Below are 17,296 nucleotides of genomic sequence, written 5' to 3'. Positions count from 1 at the left end.
CTGGAATCGCTGCATCGCTGAGTGTCCCAGGCAATTCAACAATTGAGAGTCTGAAAATGAGCTCCCTTCATCGTCTGGAGTGCTCGTGTGAAACTTTTTTTTTAAAAGGATGCTGGAAGCCTATTTGAGCCTTTCCACAAGTCTTCCTAAAACACCTCCAGTCTATGTGGTGCTGGGGATGAGCGAATTACACTGTCATGTATCATCATGTGTCGGTGTTGCTGGGATGTTCTCTGTGTTATCATTGAGCCACATGCTCTGCCCGGGTCTCAACCTTTGCAGTGAAAGTCCTTCAATGAGAAACTTTTTTAAATGCTGGTTGTGTTTTGCCCTTTGCTCGCCTGGGGCTGGCTTTCCATGTTGGACACAGTCCCATTGGTGTTTGCAGTCCACCGTTACCCGCCCACGCTCCCAGAGCATTTGCAGACAACTTAGCGAAGCAGGGTGTCCCAACTGACCACACGCTTATTTGAAACATCCGTGCATTTTTCAACGTGGAATGCCGAATAGCAATCCTGAACCTTGGCTGCTTCCTGGACCCACTTCCCCACAAGTCTCCACTCTGCGTTCTTCTGCAGAGTCTTGGAGCCCAGTCCTTACATCCCAGCAAATCTGACATAGGAGATTTATTTGGGAAGCTGCCTGGTCCGCATTATATTGAGTGTCTCGGTATCACACTCAAACTATGCCTTTACCCGCTAAGCCATGGGGGGTGGGGGTGGTGGTATGTACCGGATATATCCAGCTATTCAGTGCACTGCTGTGTGACATGCTTTGGAAATCAGATTGCCACAGCAACAATTGGCTATTTAGTGCAGAATCTGGGTGATGCCTCATGCAAATGAGGATAAAGAAGAGGTCACTGTTGGGCTGTCGAGAATGATGCGTTGTTCTATTACATAAAAAGTCTCGCCCCTCGAATTTGACTGGGGGGGGGGGTGTATTTATGTCCAAGTAACTCCTTCAGTACAGGAGTAGCGAGTGGGTATACTCATCGCATTATCCTCTATGTATATTTTGCACAGAACCGTTCTGAAGCAAATTTTTTTATTTACGTGTCCTTAAATGGGTTGCTTTTATCGCATGTCCCTTTGTGATTTAAAAAAAAAACAGAAGTAAGGGGGGGGTGTCGATTGGGAAGAAATAAGAAATAGGCAAGCTGTTAGCTGGATAGGCTGTTCAGAGTCTAGTTTCCTGCCTCTCCTTTGATCCTGGTAATTGGAACCAATTATGGTGCGACTGGCCCCAAAGGCCCTTGTTCTGCTATTCATTCTGTAGCAGAAAGACTGGGATGAGTTTACTGCAGTGTATTATTCTCGCTCTTTGATCTTACTTTCTGTCAAGCACTCAATACCACTGCTCTGCAGCAGTGTTACCTGCCCTCCAGCTGCCTTTATTTTTTTTTTCTTCCTCTCTCTCCAAGAGTTTGTTGTTCCCTCTCCGGTTTTCAACTGCCTTCCTCCTTGACAGCTGTTGAAGATAAAGGGAAAAGGCTGCTCTTTGAGGGATGTGCCTCAGCATTGTGGACTGGAAATGCTGCAGTGAGTTCCGTATAATAGATGGCAATAGGTGAAAGGAATCTGGCTACTTCTAAAGTTACGACAACCGCATAGATGCAGACAAAACCAATAGCTTAGGTATTTGTACACTGCCTTGTGGGGCAGTCTGCTTGAAAGAGAACAGATGGGAGGCTGCATTCATCTCTTTAGTGGACAGTAGTGTCTGTCAGAAAATATCAAGATGATTAACCAGGGTGGCTTCATCCCCCCAAAAGTACAAAAAGATGTATGAAGATTAAAACACATTACAGTAACAGGACTCAGGACCACGCTGCTGTACAGTCCTTGAATCTTATTTTTCAGATCTGTCAGGTGTGAATGAATTAGCTCTGTATTAAATATGTGTTTCATTTTTGCTTTTTAAAGTAGGTTTCTTGTTTTAGTGGCTACAATACGTGAGGCTCTGGACTTTTAACTCTCTTGTATAACACTTAGGATCAATAAATGCAGTCACCAATGTTTCCATTCGTGCAGGAGGTGAGAATTCTGAGTACTGACGTACTGGAGGTACTATTTTTGTTCACCACTTCCTCTGCAATTTGAACCTCGAAGCATTTCTTTTAAATTCCTAGTAAGAATAGACTGCCTCTCCTATCTGTTTAAACTGTCATAGTTGTGAGATAAGAGTAATGTAGACGTTTTTTTGTATCGTTCAAAGCTATTACGACAGCAGCGTGGTGCTCAATTAAAGCCCAAGAGCATTCTTGCGAGTTTCTGCATTAAGTATTTCACTTTCTCTTTCCCGTTGCCTTCTTAGACCGTGCAGTCTTTAACTGTCAAGCAATGGGGCTTGGAAGGTTTCTCCTGGGAGTGATTCACCTTTCCGTGCTCTTTCTTTCCTGGGGGAGGGCGGAGGAGGGGTCAGTACGTGGGCTCCAGTCAGCAGCCGCCAACAGCGATACAGAGATATCCTGTGGCGAATCATGGTGGTGAATCTGCACCTTAACCATTGCCTCGTCCACAGTGAAGTTGATAATTATGCTTGAAGATGTGAGATGAGATTGGTAGTCTTGGCTTGCCTACAAGTTGCCTTAAAAGCCAAAGCGGGAAACTCAACAAATGCATTAGCAGCTCAAAGATTGGAAAGTAGGTAATCGTAGGTCTAATTTTCTGTGTATGGCAGTAGGTGTTCCTAGCTTGAAAGTAAACCGACTTCAGAGTTTTCTTTTTGTAAGAGATGGTGGACATTTTAAACTGTGAATTAATCGATGCAGGCTGTATTACATGAAATTAGTGTTATGCCAAAGAAGATGTGCATTACCCATACAGATATATTCTGCATTCACATCTTTTCCCCCTGTCAGAGCTGCAAGAGCCATCAATGGGCAGCACCATGTGCTGGGTCACTTAGCAAGCTGCGTATCGCAATTAGAAAGGCTACATAAGTTGGAGCAGTGGGCTACAAATACTCTTTCCCCACATTCTAAGGCAGAAAAGAGCGCTGTTTTTCACAGAAATGAGGTTTTTGACAGGGATGTCAGCTGGTGCCGCTGATAGAAGCCTTCCCACTTTCAAGACTGGAGTTATTCTCGTCTAGGAGAGGAACTCCCAGTTTAGTTGTAAATAGCCTTGTTCATTTGTTTTATCCAGTTACAGGATGTGGGTGTGGCTGACGAGGCCAGCATTTCTTGCTAATTTCTAATTTCCCTTGATAAGGTGGTGGCGAGCTGTCTTCTTGAACCGCTGCAATCCAAGTGACGTAGATACACCCACAGTGCTGTTAGGGAGGGAGCTCCAGGGTTTTGATAGTGCAGCAACAGTGAAGGAATGGTGATCTATTTCCCATTCAGGAAGTTGAGTGACCTGAAGAGGAACCTCCACGTGGCGATGGTGTTCCCATATGTCTGCTACCTTTGTCCTTCTAGATGACAGTGGTCATGGGTTTGGACGGTGCGGTCTAAGAAGCCTTTGTGAGATCCTGTAGAGAGTATCTTGTAGATGGTCCACACTGCTGCTACTGTGTATGAATGGTGGAGAAGGTGACGTTTTGTGGATGGGGTGCCAATCAAGTGGGCTGCTTTGTCCTGGATGGTGTAGAGCTTCTTGTGTTGTTGGAGCTGCACTTGTCCAGGCAGGTGGAGAGTATTCCATCACACTCCTGACTTGTGCCTTGTAGATGGTGGACAGGCTTTGGGGGGTCAGGAGATGAGTTCCTCGCTGCAGAATTTCCTGCACTTGACCTGCTCTGGCAGCCACAGTGTTTATATGGCTAGTCCAGTTCTGTTTCTGGTCAATGGTAACCCCGCCCCCCAGGATGTTAACTGTGGAGGATTCAGCGACGGTAATGCCATTGAATGTCAAAGGGTGATGGTTAGATCCTCTCTTGTAGGAGATGGTCATTGTCTGGTACTTGTGTGGCGCGAATGTTACCTGCCATTTGTGAGAAATGAAATGAAATGAAAATCGCTTATTGTCACAAGTAGGCTTCAAATGAAGTTACTGTGAAAAGCCCCTAGTCGCCACATTCCGGCGCCTGTCTGGGGAGGCTGGTACGGGAATTGAACCGTGCTGCTGGCCTGCCTTGATCTGCTTACAAAGCCAGCGATTTAGCCCTGTGCTAAACCAGCCCCTACTTGTCAGTCCGCGCCTGGTTATGGCCCAGATTTTGCTACATTTATGCAATGCTTCAGTATCTGAGGAGTCACAAATGGTATTAAGTAACAAGATTCTGGGTCCCTACTCTATCTGAATTCGGAACATTGGAGTCCTGCCCTCCCTTCTACAAGCCCAGAACAGGAATTGGGGATTCCTCATTGTCCAACTGTCTCTACTCTCGTAAAATTGTGCAACTAAATTTCCGATAGGACCTTCCAGTGACTAAGATCCACAACGTTAGCAGGGGTTTCCCCCCCTCACCGTAATGAGCTCAAATAAGTTATCTAAACGTAACACTGTTAAAGCAACAAATGAGCAGTACTGACAGAACTAATCCTGCTCTATAGAGTTGCTTACTGTCGCAGTAATTACGCAGCTTAACTGTTGTATAAACTTTTGCCGCTTGACAGTCGATGATGAATTACGTGTGGAGAATTTCACATAAGTGTGCACTGTAGCTGAGTTAACTCGAGATCAAACTTGTTCAGTGACCACTGCAGCCACCTCCTCTTGACTAAAAGGTCACCTACTTTTGTTATGCATGTTCCTGCAAAATGATGCGGTTCGCAATATAGCAGTGTGCTGAAACTGGGGAGGGTTGGTTAATCTCACGCACTGATTCAATATCCTTTGCTGGTAATGAGTTTGTGGAGTTGGTAAATGCACGCTTCTTTTGAGAAACCGAACTCGCCAAGATATAGAGTGGGGGTTTTTTTTTTTCAATATGCTGTCGAGTGTACTTGGGAACCGAATAGGGAAACCTGTGGTTGGGCACCCCGCTCACCAGAGCAAAAACCGCTACTTGGCCTAGTATGTGCATGAAGGATTGTTCTGTTTGGTTTTTCTAATAAATTTAGAGTACCCAGTTCTTTTTTTGTCCAATTGAGGGGCAATTTAACGTGACCAGTCCATGTCCCCCACGCATCTTTGGGTTGTGGGGGTGAGGCCCACACGGCGAGAATGTGCCAACTCCACACACACAGTGACCCGGGATCAAACCCGGGTCTCCGGCACCGTAGGCTGCGGTGCTAACCACTGCGCCATCCTTCCGCCCTAGGATCGTTCTATTTGACTCTAAATGAATATCGCCCTCATCTGGGGAGTGAAATGTCTGGGTGGGAGGGAGGAGACGATAACCGTATTTGTAATAGTGACTTGATTGTAGGAAAATGTCCCAGGGAGCAGAATGCGAGTAAAAATGACAACGGCTTGGCTAAAGCGGAAAGGAGAGTTTTAGGGAGGGAAACTTCTGAGCTGGGGCCTAGAAGGCAAAATTGTCAATGATAGGGGAAAGAGATCAGGGTGCACATAAGAGAACAGAGCTCCAGGAACACAGTTCTTGGGCTGGTTAGAGAGAGGTGAAGCCAGGGAGGATTTGGAGACCAGGATAAGAATTTTAAATTTGAGATAATGGTGACTAACATCCAGTGTAGCTCAGTTGGCATGGGGGGGGGGGGGGGGGGGGGAGAAACGGGTGAATGAGACTTGGTGTAGGGTAGGACATAGATGATAGTTTTGGGCACACTGAACTTCATGGAGGAATGAAGATGGGAAATCAGCCAGGACAGAATTGGAATTGTCATTTTTGGAGGTAACAAAAGCATTGGATGAAAGTTTCAACAGATGATGGGCTGGGGCAGACACAAGATTATGGAGATGGAGGTAGGTGGCCTTTGACAAGGAGGAGGTAGGTGTTTGGTAGGTCAACTTGGATCAGATAGGATACTAGGGTTGCAACCAGCCTGGTTCAACCGAAGATAGTGGTGAGAGAGTGTGGGCATTGTTTAAAGAGGGTGGTGAGGTAGGTGGTGTACAGTGTGCGGTGGAAGGCAAACACTTTGGTACTTCCAATGTTTAACTGGTGAAAATTTAATTCTAGACATCTGGCAAACTTGCAGCCAAGATAGAGGTGGTGAAGAGTGTGGTCCACTGTTAGGTGTGACCAGGTGTCATGTCTTTGGGTGACATTGATGAGGAGCAGCATGTAGATGGTATTACAATCCCTCAGACCAGACCCCAACAGTGGCTAGGATACTAGACCGAAACCCCAATAGTTTAAGACTGTGCAGAAAGAGTAATTCACTCAAGGAGTGATTGCATGAAAAAATAGACATTTGGTATTTCTAAAACAAAACTTTATTATGAATACAGTATTAAACTTTTAACTTCACACCCAAAAAGAACAGCTTAAAATGACCTCTTAACACTATTATACAATTTCCCATTAAACAACTAGGAAAGAAACATACAGCAGTCAATTCAGCTTAAAAATCAGCAGGGCCTAGAGTAATGCTTGCTTTATAAAACAGATTTGGCTATAGTTGGAACCCCTTCAGACTCTGGCTGAATATCTTCAAATAGCTGCTTCAACTTGTTTGTTACAGCCTCTTCCTTGTCTTCAGCCAAGACTGCTCTGCTTTAAAATATTATTATTCTATTGTGGACTCGGGGTAGGCAAATCAGAATTCAGCTCCCCTCTCTCTCTCTCAAGGCTTCTCCAAGCTCCCTAGCTTCCTGTGCTCCACCCAGCAATGACCTCCTCTCCCCAAGCTGAAAAACAAATGTTCTCTGCAGGCTGCAAAAGCACATTCCTCCGGTCAATTTCACCTGCTGTTTCCGAGCAGCAAAACAACGCCATTTTTAAAGACATGACCGCTGCAGCCGAACACACATAACAAATACCCCCAAGCTTTTAATTCTTAACTTGTCCCAATATTTAAATGTCAATATTCCTAAAATCCTCCAGTCATTACAATGGATAATAGGAGGCTAGATTCTTGGGGTCCACTGGAGGTAAGTGTGTGTGTGGGGGGGGGTTAATTTGTTTCAGGAGTAGAATTGTGGAATGTTCACAACACTGAGGGGCCATTCAGTGTTTGCGCCAGCTCTCCCAAGGGCACTCTCCTGCCTTTTATCCGTAGCCCCACAAACCTTCCCTCTTCAGATAATTATCTCCTTATTTCTTCAAAGCCATGATTGAATCTGCTTCCACCACACTCTCAGGCAGTACATTCTGAATCCTAACCACACACTGGATTTATAATTACATTTTTTTTTAATGATCTTGGGCAGCGGGGTGGCGCAGTGGGTTAGCATTGCTGCCTCACAGCGCCGAGGTCCCAGGTTCGATCCCGGCTCTGGGTCACTGTCCGTGTGGAGTTTGCACATTCTCCCCGTGTTGCGTGGGTTTCACCCCCACAACCCAAAGATGTGCAGGCTAGGTGGATTGGCCACGCTAAATTGCCCCTTAATTGGAAAAATGAATTGGGTACTCTAAATTTATTTTTTAAAATGATCTTGCATTATCTTTCGTTCTTTTGCCAATCACCTTAACTCGGTGTCCTCTGGTTCGTGACCCTCCACAAACATAAACAGTTTCTTGTTATCTATTCTGTTCAGACCCCTTCGTGATTTTGAACACCTCTTTCAAACGTCCCCTCAATCTGCTGCAACGTGAATAACCCCAGCTTCTCCAGTCCATCAGATTAATTGAAGTTCCTCGCCTCTGGAAACTTCCTCATGAATCTGCAGCACCATTTCCAATACCTTCACATCCTTCCTAAAGTGTGATGCTCAGAATTGGATACAATACTCCACTTGCGGCCATTCTAGTGTTTTATAATGGTTTGCCATAACGCCTGTTCCTTTTGTTCTCTCTGCCGCTGTTGATGAATCCCATGGATCTCATGCACTTTATTCATCCTTTCTCTGACTATAAACATATTTGGGGAGGAGTGTTAGAACTTAACATAAGAACTGGGAGCAGGAGTAGGCAATTCAGCCCCTCCAGCCTGCCCTGCCATTCATTACGATCATGGCTGATCCATCTTGGCCTCAACTCCACTTTCCTGGCCGTTCTCTATAACCCTTGGTAGAGGATTGTTAATTGTGTCAACGGCTCAAGAAGAGTAACGGACCACAGTCATGCAGGATGTCATTTGTGACTTTGTGCAGAGTTATTTCAATACTGTGACTGGGGCCAAAGTCTTGGAGAGAATCAAACGTGGCGTTGTATGAAAGATGGGTATTGGTTTGGGAAACACATATGTGTTCAAGTAAGTTGTAGATGGAGCGGTGGGTTGCATGGACGGTAGGGTCCGATGTTGGGTGGGGAGTATGGGTTAAATGTAACTAAGATAGTGACCTTTGCTTGCTTTACCTTCTCCATTTAAACCGTCATGGACTTGCTTTGTCTCTTTCCCTTCATCTTCCCTTATCCGTGCGAAGAATATAGCACCATTACTCGCATCACACCTGAAGTATCACTGAGTGTCTTTAAGACAGCGATAGATAGGTTCTTGATTAATAAGGGGATCAGGAGTTTTGGGGAGAAGGCAGGGGAATGGGGATGAGAAAAATATCAGCCACGATTGAATGGCGGAGCAGACTTGATGGGCCGAGTGGTCTAATTCTGCCCCTGTCTTATGGTATGCATTGCCTGCTCATTACGAACATCAAGCTTAGATTGTTTAATCATGCATTAAGTCTTTCTAATTGTCTAATTTTAAGCTTGAGCATTGACCGAGCCAATGCTCTTTGGAATTTTCAGGACTGATATTGATCGTGCCCTGAATTTTACTCTGTTTGCATTGATTGTTTGTTTTTAAGCACCTTGGTCTGTCGAAGGTAGGCAATCAACATGTAGGCCAGAGTTTCACACTCGTCCGCCAGTGTTTATTTAGGGTGGGGGGGGGGGGGGGGGGTTTGTAATTGAAAGTACTGGATTCCCTTCTGCCCACCCGACCATGTAGCAATTTTACACTTGGGCAGGCAAGGCTTCGGGGGAAGCTCAATTGAGCCCCAAAAGTGCCCAGCCTTTTGCCGCCCAGCCTCCATTTTTAGGGAGGATTGACCTTGTGTGGAGGAAGCCTGAAAATTAACAGACTTTGATCTTGGGAGGGAGTGGAGGAGAACCCACACCCCAAACGAAAAGCCCCCTCTGAAGTTACCCCACCCCTCACCCCAGTTAACATCAGGTGACCTCCAGACCCCTCTCTGTTCTCCGCCTCCACCCGTCCCCCCTCCCCGGCATCTCCCCAAAACCCCAATTGCCTCCCCCTTCACGCCCCCTCCCAGGCCTTCCCGACCCTCCGTGACATGGGACAACTTGAACTTAACCTTGGCTTCCTGTGGCCGGATTTGGTCCTCATGCGATTCCTATTCAGTCCACTTGGCATTCTTGGCACTGCAGAGCTGCTGGCCAATCAGAGTGGCCAGCGGCTCTCCCAAGGCGGGGTTTCCTCAAGTGAGAGGCCGGGTCGGAGAATCCCCAAGGGAAGCCCGAATCCTGCCCCAACACCGGCTGCCCTATTCTCCGAAGCCGTTTTTTGGCAATCGCCGGGATTCCCGCCACACCGGTCGGGACCATTGACAGCGGTTCCCCCGGCGATTCTCCGGGCCCCAATGGGCCGAGTGGCCGTCCAGTTTTGGCCAGTCCCGCCGGCGTGAATTACTCACCACACGCACGGCGGGACCAGGCAGGTAAGTGTTCCGGGGGGGGGGGGGGGGGGGGGGGGGGGGGGCGCGTCACAAGGGGATCTGACCCCCAGCGGGGGCCCCCCCACGGTGGCCTGGCCCGCGATCGGGGCCCTCCGATCCTGCGGGTGGGCTGTTTCCTTGGGGGTCGTCTTTCCTCCGCGCCGGGCCCCTGTAAGGTTCTGCCATATTGCCCGGGGGCGGCGCGGAGAAGGGAACCCCCGCGTATGCACGGAAATACGCCGGCCGGTCTGCGCACGCGCGGAAATACGCCAGCCGGTCCGCGCATGTGTGAGGTCACGCTGGCCGTTCTGCGCATGCGCAAACTCGCACTGGCCCTTCGGCGTCGGCTGGAGCAGCTCCAACCTCTCCGCCGTCAAACTAGCCCCCGAATACCTGGAGAATCCCTCACTTTCGTGGACTGTTGATGCCGGAGTGGTTGGCGCCGGATTTCCCGTCGGCGTGGGGACTAGGTCCGCAGAAGGGAGAATCCCACCCAGGGAGTCACTTGACGCTCATTCAAACATGAAATGGCCGCCCGTGGGCACTCAAATTGGTCAGGTTGTGGTTCCACCAACCTTTCGATAGTGGGAAGCAAGACCCACCATCTGTAACATTTAGACCATAATGTCTCCCTTCACAAATAAAATGCAAATTGATTTATGAACAGATGTACTGCTGAGAGCTGAATTTAGTTTCAGGAGCTTTAATTTATTTTCATTGGAGCTCGGCTACACATTCCTTGTGGGTTACCTGCACTGCGCTTGCATTCAGGTCCACAGGAGTAGCTGCTGTTGTATCCATCACATTGTTGTGGTGATGACGAGAATGTCTTGCAATTATGTCGCAACCTCAGAATATCCTAAAGGGTTTTACAGCCAATTAAGTACTTTTTGAAATGTTGTCATTGCTGTAATTTAGCAAACGTGATGGTCAGTTTGCTCACAGTAAGCATGCACAAAAACAATAATGGCATAATGACCAGATAATCTGTTTAGTGCTGTTGGTTAAAGAATACATATTGACCAGGCAGTGTGCAACTGAATGTGTATTACTTCATCATCCATGTTCTCGATAGCTCTCGGAGATTGATCCACTTGGAGGCGGTGATCTCATTTACCTGCTTGTTAATGTCATTGTTCTTTGTGCCAGGACTGCCTGAAGGCTTGCCAAGAACAGATTGAAGCTGCCCTGGAAGAAAGCTTAAAACAATATCAACAGCAGCAGGAGCAAACCATGTCCTCAAAGACAGTACACGAGCCAGACCAAACCAGCACTCCTACAGACGTAAGGGATGTCAACCTGTGATCATCCACGTGCAATTGTTTTAAATCACTGCTCTGCTCTGAAGGCAATGTAGTGAATTAGTACTATTTAGTGCCATTATAAATGAAAAAAAAGACTTGTAATTATATCTCGACAAGATCTACTTAACTTCAATATGTCACGTGGGGCGGAAGCACTGAAGAGGGACCAAACTTGAAAGGAACGAAACAGAGCCGTGATCATCTTTTGAAATTCCTGCACCCTGCAACTGACTATATATGTGTATATATATATATATATAGACGGTTTGATTGTGATTTGTTGACCAACCAGCAATGAATAACAGCTGCAAATTGTGAAGTTGGCAATTGTAATAAATATTCAGGGGTCTGGTTTCTAAATTTTATTTTTTAGTGCCTTCCCAAAAATGCCGTCAAAAAAAAAAAGTTCAAGGTACTCCTTTTTAAAGCCGTTATTTTGGTTTTAACTTATTTGGGTACGAGTCATGCAGTTTGATGACATCCAGCATCTCTCGCACACCAAGGAAAAGCAAAGGTTCGGGCATATGGAGATTGTCTCCTTAGATTTAAGCTGAACGTCATCCCACAATTTAAGAAATAAAGGAAAAATCGCCCCATTATGCCTGGGGGAAAAAAAAGTACAATTAACATGCCCATTCATTCAGCATCATCATTGTTGCTGTTTAATTCAGTACTGGTACTTTGCTCAATGGAGACAATCTGATAAGTGGGACATTTTAATTTTATGTTCCGATGTCCCAATTAACAGACTTTGACTATTTTGCACAGCGATGTAAAGAATATAATTCTATAATATGTAGATTAGTACTGCTCTTTGGAGACATTTTGATTGACGTTGTGTACAAGGATCTAATTGTATATAATATATTTAAAATAAGGCTGTAACAGGAAGCAAGATTTGTTTTTCTTGGTGGGAATGAAATTGGGAGATGAGGCAGTGGAGATGAAGCGGGCTCAAATTCTGAAACAAAATATCTGCTCTGCTAGTTTTGAGACCGGTGCAACCCTTATTTTAAAATATATATATGTACATGCGCACATGCATACAAATAGAGTGCTGGTTTCTTGATAATAGAATGTATATCACAATGAAATATATTTAATGCCCTTTACACAGCTTCACCGAAACCAGAAACTTTGGTATGTAAACAAAAAAAGGACCATCGAACATCAGAGAGAGCCATGGAAGTCCACTACAATCTTTACAATGTTTGTCAAAATTTTACAGTTCAAACCAAATCTATTTTAAGACTTAATTATTGTAAAGATTACAATAGACTTGTCAGTTCTATTTTTGATTCAGCCGCCCCTATCCGCTTCATTCTGGTGACATCACTTGTTCTGAGCTACAAAACCAGGGCCTGTCTGAGGGGGTGAACGCTTCCATGTACATAAAAAAAAATTACTTCCCAGAAAAAGGAAATGCATTCATTTGTGTACTGTGATGTTATAGGATTCGACAAATGCTCTTTAAATGTTGCCTCTCCCGTGGGGCTAACGCTTTTTTTCGCTTGCCCAGTATCAAACTGTGGCAAATCCTCTGCAAATAGAGGAAAGTTGAGGGTGAATGAGGAACCTAAGGTTGTATATTTGCAGATTAATTAATGGATTTTGCTCGCGAACTGCACCCACAACAGTTGCCTGCAACATCAGCCTGATTCGGCAAACAATACTAGGTTGCCGAATCATGAAAAGAACCACGTCTCCAAAACCACATTCACTCAACCCGCGATTGAGTGGCCGCTCACGGAGGTACGAATGTACTTGAATATCCATGTGGGTAAATGCAATAAGTACCAGGGCCAAAACTGCAGCATGATGGCCAAAAGGGTGTGTAGTAGCAAATTATCTAGAGCTTAATCTTGAAGCAAATGACTAAAGTGATTTAAGCAACTTTTATAATTATTGCTTCCTTGCTTAAATGCATCAACTGAAAGGAAAAGGTATTGGTGTGCACAGTCAGAGCAAGCCAATCACAGCAAGGGCTGCTCCCCTTTTTGAAGGCAATTTTTGCATTGAGAATTTGTCTAGTCAGGGGAGAGATTTCCACTGTTCATTGTTATAGGTAATTATTTAAGTTGTGTATGTAGCTATGCCACGTAAAAACAGACTGTTCTAAGCCAAGATGTACGATGGTATGTATGTATATGTGTGTGTGTGTGTGTGTGTGTGTGTGTGTGTGTAGCTGTGACATGGAAAAACAATTATAAGCCAGATACTAATTAGTAATGAGTTCAGTCCTGTCGTAGTTAATATCTTCAGATGCTTGTTCACAAAAAGGATACATTTCCAGGGTTAATGGTAAAATTTGGCAGCTAAGGAAGCCAGCTATTCAGGCTGACGACATGCGTTTATACACCACCTTTGACACGAAAATAGCTAGAAGCACTTCAGACACACAAAGTAAAATTGTGCTTTTCGCCTCTGAAAGAGCTGACCACTTAATGCAGTTCCCCTCATTACAATGTCTTCAAATACTTAACCACGTCCCTATTTAAAAGTTATTAATGATTCTGTTTTCATCGGATATTTGTTCCAGATAGAATTTTCAATAAATCTCTACAAAAAGAATTCTAACCCTTCCCTTTGTTCTTTTTCATAACTACCTTAAAATAATTCTAACCCCTCCCTTTGTTCTTTCTCATAACTACCTTAAAATAATTCTAACCCCTCCCTTTGTTCTTTTTCATAACTACCTTAAATTTCCCTTACTGACTGGGCAACCAGAGGAAATAATTTGCCCCTTTTTAACTTAATCAAATATTTTTTTAATTTTGTCATATCGCCTCTCATCTGTTTTAGCGGACAACACCCAGTTTACACATTCCTCCTAGATTAAGCTTACTATCTTGTGGAGCGTCTTAGTAAAGCTCTTCTGCACCCTCTTTGTGACCTTACCATTTTTTTTTTTAAGGAGGGCACCCAGATATGGACATTCTAACTCTGCCAAAGCAATGATTTGTGTGGTATCGTTATTCTGCAGTGGTATCTATCATCAGTAAAAAATGAGACAGAAAAATTTAGTTTTACCTGATATTTTCTGGGCTGTATTTAAAGCCTTTGCCCCTTGCCTATTGCAGCCTGGAGATAAAATTTAGTAATGGCGTAATCTGCTTTAAAAAAAAAAACACTTGATCGCTTGATAAAACATTCCTGAATTGAAAGTGCAGCATTTACATTTGCTCAATAGTCAGCAGACATAGAACATAGAACATAGAACAGTACAGCACAGAACACAGACATGGGCATAAAATTTAATGTGTTGTTGCCTTTTATTTTTCCCAACTCTGCTTTATAGTTATGCATTCTTTATTCCCTCGATGAGTAAACGGACTTGTGTGCTAATTTTTAATTGTATTAAATGCTACAAATATTTGCTGATTTAAGCACAATGCTTCAGCAAACTAGAGGTGACCAAAAGTATCCCAAGAGCTCTGTGATTTTACAGGAGAATCAAAATTAGTTCTGGAGTTAGTAACGTATGTGAATGGATTTAGTATGAGCATAAAGGGCTGTAAAAATAACTTCTGCTACAAATTAGATTGCATGAAATTGCCTATGCTAAATATGACATCAATCGTTTAACCCACTTAGATTCTTTCTTGTATTCCTTAAATCATTCATCCTCCACATTCCAATAAATTAGCCTGTCATTCAAAGAGAAGTCATAGGACATTATATCTCTTCTGAATTATACTTGCATAATATCTTGAGAATGCTTCCTCCTGTTCCCATGCTTCATGTATGGACACTTCTCTTTATATATTGCCAATATCTCCCATTTTGCCCCATGGAGTTTTGGTTTTGGAGCACCATACAGCCCCTTTAAGTGTCAAATGTGCAGAATTAATTTTAAAATAGTGCACCCTCACTTTCTCTGGGTGTTATTTTAACCAGTGCAGTCGGTTGACTGCCTGGCTTGTGTTATTGGGCAGTACCATATAGGGAATCATTTTCTGAGTATGTGCTTGGTAGAATGGAACCTTGTCCCTTCCATGCCGAAAGATTGGGGCATTGCGATTCACCACTGCTCAACGCCTTACTCAGAAGATCCTCCACGAGGACCTGGTATACACCAAGTGCTGCGGAACTGACCCGGAAACAGAACAATGTGTCTTTGTCCCTTTGTGTTGTAAAGGTTGTATATCTTCCTGGACCAATTGATCACATTTTGATTGGTTCAGAACCAATATGCATCTTCTCAGATTCCTGTCAGATCAGTGATTGATCAAGAGAATCTCTTTGGTAACATGCTGTCTTAATATCCTTTGTGGGAGCCCATCAATATCTTAAGAGACTTGTTAAATCAAAAATTGACAGTATTTTGACATCGGACCAGCTTGTACACTAAATATTTATGCCACATAAAACTTAGCAGATATGAAGGACCAAATAAAAAGGGACAAAACTGATGGTTTCCCAATTTCTGAGGGTGCATGCAATTTACAAGTTCAATTTACCAGTTTTTTTAAAATTCAAGACATTTTTTTTCTCTCTCTGTTGATTAGGACACTTTTAATCATTTCCTCTGCTTGTCATTGCATGAAAAATTGAAGCTTGTTTTTAAAAAGTGGCAACATGTGGAATAATATCGAAATGAAGCAACTATGGCAAGTCACTGATTAGTGAGGTGTTGGTATCTGCTAACAATCCCGACAGCGAGCGAAGTTAAGCATTTAAAACCTTTTGTGCATTGTTGTTGCGGGGTTTGGCGAAGAATGGAGTGATTTTATTTTTGTTTTGTTATTTGCGCTGCTAAAAGGGACGATATGTTACTATTTGTTTTAGTTGTATTGTTTGATGAAAATTGCTGCTATGTTTATTTTGTATACAGGATTGTACAGACAACTGAGCTTAAAGAGACAGTGAGATGTATATCTTAGCCTCACAAGGATGTAGTCTTAAACCATTAAAATCTTTATAATTAATGATCCAACCTGCTCCAAAACCTCATGTTTTCAAAATAATGTTGAATGCTGCGGCAATTTTTTTTGGAAGGTTGGGTGGGGGTGGGGGAAGATCAGCAGTGGACTTTGAGATTGATTTGTAATTTTCTTGGGTGTTTTCAATATGCGAAATGTTAATATTGCTCCCGCGTTTATTAATTATTAGCGAGAAGGATGCATGGTCTATATTGAACACAGTTTCTGATGAACTGTGCCCTGCGTATGTTTGGATATCGGAGACCTATGAGGACTAGTTCAGTTAGTTGTGCATCACTGTTTTATGTCCAATTTAAGAAGATGGTAACTTTTTTTGCTGCTTATGTTTAAAGTCGTACAATAAAATGGGGGTGGGGAATATTATTAATGTACTCAAATGCCTGTGCAAATTTTACTTTGTTTGGTTGCCTCTTCTGTCTGCAGATGTTCCACTTAAGTATCTCAGGTTAATAGACAGTTTATACAGTACCTCGGCCTTGTAAAGATCACAATTACATAATATCCTATGGAGATGCCATTGTCTTAAGCCCTTCCTTGGGGACAGGAATTGGTATAAATGTTTTTGTTAGTCAGGTAAAGCACAGATTTTGTTCCTTGTGGGCATCTGTTTTGTATCATTTGTTGTTTTCCTTGTTTGGTGTCATTGGACACCGTATATTTTTGGTGTTAACCTTTTTTCAAAACTATGGCAACTGTCCTGAAGTTATTACAGCATGCGTTGCTAATGGTTTCATTTGAGACCTTTAGAATGAATTTCTACAGCAGCCATTTGTTAATAAATGCATCATTGTGTAAAGTTAGGGCAAGTTACAATGCTTTGTCAGTGAAAACGATTTTGAGAGAGAACTGGTCCAAAAATTACACTTCTTTGACCAAAGTTTAGCAAATGGTTGGTTGGCTCTTAATACAGTAATTATGTGTTTAACAGTAATGTTCTCCAGTGATTCCACTGTCTCTTATATAAACCAAAAGCTTTGATTAATTGCTCTGGCATGGGAATCGTTCAGATTAATTACTGTAACTCTGACTTGTGTATCTGAATCTTGAGAAAATAAATGTTAGTCCTTTGAACTTGGTTTTGAAAATAAGCATACTTACAAGTTCACTGTATAATATTCTCATGGGTAGCTACATGCCTCATATGCTGAGTATAGATAACTGGCTGTACATTATGTAGATTAAAGTTTTAGTTCAGGAGCTCTTCATTGGTAAATGCACCACCCATTGATAGGTTGAACGGTACATACCAGCAAAGCCAGTTTCGGAATGGGGCGGGAGGGTGGAAGGAACAGTCAGGCTGCTAAAACTGACCCATTGCCCACAGTGTGGGGGGGGGGGGGCGGGGGGGGGGGGGTCTCGACCCGCACTCCTGTTCCCCATTCCTGATTTTCCCCCCGTTAGGGAGTGGAACACGTAC

The 17,296-nt window shown here is 43.7% G+C and overlaps 1 protein-coding gene across 1 annotated transcript in view; it reads left to right on the top strand.

The window, feature by feature from the left end:
- Positions 1-16,946, top strand: part of ccnd3 (cyclin D3) — a 37,444-nt gene extending 20,498 nt beyond the window's left edge. Inside the window, exon 5 of the mRNA XM_038820057.1 lies at positions 10,782-16,946. Coding sequence (XP_038675985.1) covers positions 10,782-10,937 — 156 coding nt within the window. The 3' untranslated portion in view covers positions 10,938-16,946. The remainder of the gene's footprint in view (positions 1-10,781) is intronic.
- The last annotated feature ends 350 nt before the right edge of the window (positions 16,947-17,296 follow it).

Source organism: Scyliorhinus canicula, chromosome 15 (genome assembly GCF_902713615.1).
Source record: "Scyliorhinus canicula chromosome 15, sScyCan1.1, whole genome shotgun sequence".
Taxonomy (NCBI): Eukaryota; Metazoa; Chordata; class Chondrichthyes; order Carcharhiniformes; family Scyliorhinidae; genus Scyliorhinus; species Scyliorhinus canicula.
The sequence above is the reverse complement of the archived record's forward strand: the minus strand, read 5'-3'. Positions and strand labels throughout refer to the sequence as shown.